The sequence below is a fragment of the Apteryx rowi genome, unplaced genomic scaffold, assembly GCF_003343035.1.
Source record: "Apteryx rowi isolate R43461 unplaced genomic scaffold, aptRow1 scaffold_492, whole genome shotgun sequence".
Classification (NCBI taxonomy): Eukaryota; Metazoa; Chordata; class Aves; order Apterygiformes; family Apterygidae; genus Apteryx; species Apteryx rowi.
Window position 1 is genome coordinate 1 of NW_020450752.1, and position 4,533 is coordinate 4,533.

The 4,533-nt window shown below is 66.9% G+C and overlaps 1 protein-coding gene across 2 annotated transcripts in view; it reads left to right on the top strand.

The window, feature by feature from the left end:
* Positions 1–3,735: 3,735 nt before the first annotated feature.
* Positions 3,736–4,533, top strand: part of LOC112972484 (Fc receptor-like protein 3) — a 5,987-nt gene continuing 5,189 nt past the window's right edge. For both annotated transcript variants that reach the window (XM_026079076.1, XM_026079077.1), the window contains exon 1: positions 3,736–3,814. In XM_026079076.1, the coding sequence (XP_025934861.1) occupies positions 3,784–3,814 (31 nt within the window). In that variant the 5' untranslated portion in view covers positions 3,736–3,783. The remainder of the gene's footprint in view (positions 3,815–4,533) is intronic.

Consider the following 4,533-nt stretch of genomic DNA (forward strand, 5'->3'; position numbering starts at 1 on the left):
GTCCCATGCGCACTTCCCTGGCTGCATTCACCTGCTGGAGGCATCCTGACTTAAGCCACATTTTGCCAACTACCCTGTCTCTATAACTCTCCCCTTCCCCCATYCTTCCTAGTTTAAAGCCCTCCTTACCAGACTGGCCAGCCTGTTGGCAAAGACACRCGTGCCTCGCTTAGTGAGGTGGATCCCATCTCTCTCCATCAGTTGTCAATCTTCAGACAGGATCCCATGGTTGTAGAAACCAAAACCCTGTTGCCAACACCAGCGGTGCAGCCAGTCATTAACTTGGAAAATCCTTCTCCTCCTCCTCCTCTCATCCATCCCCCTCCCTGGCAGGACTGAGGAGAAAATGACCTGGGCTCCCAGACCCTTGACCACCATCCCCAGAGCTCTGAAATCCTGTTTGATGGTTTCCAATTTGCCCTTGGTATCATCAGTGACCACATGGAAGAGCAGCAGAGGGTAATAGTCTGATGAGTGGACAAATCTTGGCAGTCTTTCCATGACATCTYGTATTCGAGCCCCTGGCAGGCAATAAACCTCTCTAGATAAGAGATCAGGTCGGCAGATAGATCATGGAGCCGTGTCCTCCCTGAACAGGGGAACAACATGCTCCCCTGAACCAGGGAGCATGGGAATCATGGAACCATGTCCTTCCCAAACAGGGGAATCATGGAACCATGTCCTTCCCGAACAGGGGAACGACATTCCCCCGTGAACCATGGAGCCCGGAAACCATGGAGCCGTGTCCTCCCCAAACAGGGGAACGAAATTCCCCCTTGAACCGGGCACCCGGGACGCCGTGTCCCCCCGCTGGCGAAGCCGCTTCCCCCGTCCGCGGGCGGCTCCTCTGCGCTGGGTGCCGGGGGGCTGCAGGGACGGGGTGGGCGCGGAGCCCTGGGAAGCCGGGGGGGGGGGAGGGAGGGGGGCGTCCCCGCTGCCGGGGGCTGGCAGGGCTTTGCCAGCTGCGCCCAGCTGTGGCTGCAGCCGCTGCTCCGCAGCTGCCCGGGACCGCGCCGGGACCCCCCCCGCCGGCTCCGTGGGCTTCCTGGGGGAGAGGAAACCCAGCGGGGTGGGCTGCGTCCTTCCTGCCTTTGTCTCCCTGCCGCGGGGGCCGCAGGGGAAGGACCCTTCCTTCCCCTCCAGGACCCTTCCTTCCCCTCCAGGATTTTTCCTTCCCCTCCAAGGCGCGGTGCGAGCCGAGCTCCCGGCTCCGCGATGCTGGAGCTCCGCGCCGCGCCGCTCCGCTCGCCATGGCTCTGCCTCTGCTCCTGCCGCTGCTGGGTAAGCGCCGTCCCGCCGACCGGGCGGCCCCGGMGCCGCCTCCACCGAGCTCTCACGGTCCCCCCCACCCCGTGTCTCCGCAGCCTGGCTCCCACCGCCGCCCCCCGGGGGGCCGCCCGCTCCGCCGCCCCGCGGCCCCGGTCCGGCTCTCGCGGAGCCGCTGCCCGCCCCGGCCCTGGCCGTGCTGCCGCCGCGCCCCGGCCCCGGCGGCTCCGAGCTCCTCACGCTGCGCTGCCTGGCTCCGCTCACCTCCGCCGTGGCCGTGTACCTCTTCTACCGGCGCCCGGAGCCCCGGGGCCCCCGCAGGAACTTCAGGAACTCCTCGTCRCTCGTGATCGAAGAGGAGGCGCTGCCCGGTCTCTACTCCTGCGCCTACCTGGCGCATCGCAGCCAGGGYTTGGCGTGGTCCCTCGAGAGCCCCCCGACCCCCTTCTCGCCGCCGTGGGGCCACCTCCCCCCCGTAGGTTGGGGCGGCTGGGTGCCGAGCGCCCGGGGGCATGGGGGGTGTCACCGGCCCGTCCTCCCCCGCGCCCCGTCCTTTCCCCCCTCTCCCTGGCACCCGCTGCCCTGGCCAGAGGATGGAGTTAACTCTTGGAAAAACTGGGGGCACATAAGCCCCCGGCTTTGCTCCTTTCGCCTGCGCTGACACCCTGCTTCGTCCCCCCACGCAGATGCGCTCGGGGATCCCGATCGAGGGCCCCGGAGCGCCGTCGCCATCGGACAACGGCACCGCCAGGGCCGGCTGCTCGCCGGGGCCCGGCTGCATCCCAGCAGGCACTGCAGGAGGTGAGAGGCTGCCGCGGACCCCTTCCCCCTGCCCCCAGAGAGCTCCCCCGCAACGGCCCCGCTCTCTCCCCAGACCCCGACCGATCGGCCTCCTGCCACTGGCACCCAGGGATGAGCCCGGCCCTCGCCACCACCGCCCTCAGCTTCCTGCTGCCCCGCGGCTGCTGCTAGCGGCAAGGTAAACAGCGGCGTGGGCGCGCGTGCTTGCACGCCCGTGAAACGGGACCCGGGCTGCGACCTCGGCCCTGCGCTGCTGGTGGAAATTTGGGCGGCTTCACCCTGCGGGGTACCGGGCATTTGGCTTTTTCCTGCTCCAGGCACCTCAGCGCCTTCTATGCAGGCGAAGGTACAGCAGCGACGCACATGTGCGAGGCGGGTGCTGCTCCGAGGCCGGCGGGCAAATCCCCCCCCTGCAGATGCGCCACGTTGGGGCAGCGCTGCCGGAGGAGCCCTCCGCTCCCCTCCCCGCCCGGCCACCCCCTGGGCGCTCTTCTTCGGGGGGGGGAAACACTCGGTTTAAAACCTTGTTTGCTTTTTTTTCCCTCCACCCCGCCAGACTCCCGCGCCTGCCGTCGCTGCCCAGCCACGTGTCCCCGTGAAACACCGACCGGCAGYGGCTTTCGGAGGTGCTCAGGAAACACAACGGCTCCGACTGGACCCTCAGCTTTCTCACACGTGTTAATATAATAACCCACTGCATAGATATATTCTCTATACAATAACCTGTTGCACAGATATATCTGATACACAATAACCCATCGCATAGGTGTACGGTATCTATACTAACCTCTTGCAAAGCATTAGCCTGAAAAAGAGGTGTCGGCGCCTGCAAGGACGGGGAGGGGAGCCGGGGCTCGCTCCCTGCCCCGTGCTGCGGGGCCGCGGCGCGGGCTGCGAGGGGGCGAGCGGGCTGCTTCCAATAAACCTGCTCTGCACAACGATCCGCCCTGCGAATGCTCCAGTGCTGCAAACGTCCCCGCCGCGGGAACGAGCTGCGCAAAGAAAAAGAGACCGCGGCGACCCCTCCAGCAGCGTGATCAGTCCCTCTGCCCACGCASCCGCGTCCCACGGGGTGACCATTCCCCCGGGGCGGCCGCGGACACCTGCGGAAGAGGAGCCTGGGGATTCACAGCCCCGGCGGTTTCTCCCTCGTGTTCACCGTTTGCGGGAAATCAGACGCAGCTCGCTTCAGCTCTCCCCAGATCATTTGCTAATCAAAGCATCTGCGGACACAGGCGTAGCACGCACATGTGCGACCCAGGATGTGCTGCGCTCGCCACGCGCGGCCCAGCAGAGCCGGTGCTGGGAGCTTTTCGAAGAAGTTCTGCATCACTCAGAGACCGTTTCGCCCGGCTGCCCGGCCCGGGGAGGGGATTAGCAGCTTCGAGCCCGATGTCGGACTCAGTCCTGCGCTCGGCACCCGTTGCCCCTTGGCTCTGTGCTGGCCACGGGCGGGCAGACCCCAGCACCCGGCCCCCTGCCGCTGCCAACCACATCTCCGCACCGGTTGGGTGCCGGCAGGCACCCAGCACCCAGAAGCGCCCGTCCTGAGCCCCTGGGTGCCGGCGGCTGTGTTGTCCCGGCCTTTGAGGAGGGGGGAAATGCTCTGGGGGGGAAGCGCAAGCCATTTCCTTCCCCTTTTCTCCAAATAGCAGTTATGCAAAGGGGAGGTTGCTCTGTGTCAGCTGCTCGCCACGCGAGCGAGACCCGGCCGGGATGGTGAGGAGCGTGGCTGTGCTCCTCTGGGGTAAGTCCTGCCCTTCCCGGCGGGACTGGGGCCAGAGGGTGGGAGCCGCTCCAGGAGGAGAGGAGGCGGCGGGCACTAAAGCAGGGAGCCCGGGCGGGAATCCCTGTTCCCCTTCCTTGCCGCCGCACCGCTCCGGTTGGGGTCCCCAGCGCCGCCATCGCGGCGAGCACGCTCTGTCTCCGCCGTCCTCATCTCCCGGGCAAGGTTTGCCAGCCTGGCCCGTGTTCCCCGTGCCGTGGGACATGCCACCCACCCAGCAGAGCCAGGGCTCGGGTGCAAAAGCGGTGAGGAGGATGCAAGCGGGAGTGCAGCGTGGGCGCAGGCCGGCTCTGCCGCGGCGCTCCCGGGAGCCCCCTCCTCTCCCACCGCGCTCCGCTTGCTGCGCCGGCCGCTCGTCTCTCCTCCCGGGCCTCAGAGAGGGGCTTTCGCTGCCTGCTYGGAGCACGATTCAGAACCAGGGTCGGGTCGGAGTGGCGACATCAGCTGCCACGGCTCTTGCCGGCTCCCCTGCCAGCCGCTGGGCTTTCTCGGGAAGTTTATTGGAAGTTTATTGGGCTTTCTCCGGGCTCCCCCCGGAGCCTCCTCTCCCGCTTTCCTGGAGGCGCGACGAGCCGCTGGAGCCGAGCGGAGGCGGTGGCGCTCGAGGAAGGCAGCGAGATGTGCCGATAGCCGGGTCGAGGGAAAAAGGCACCGGCAGCTCTGTGCCTGCCCCGGCAGGA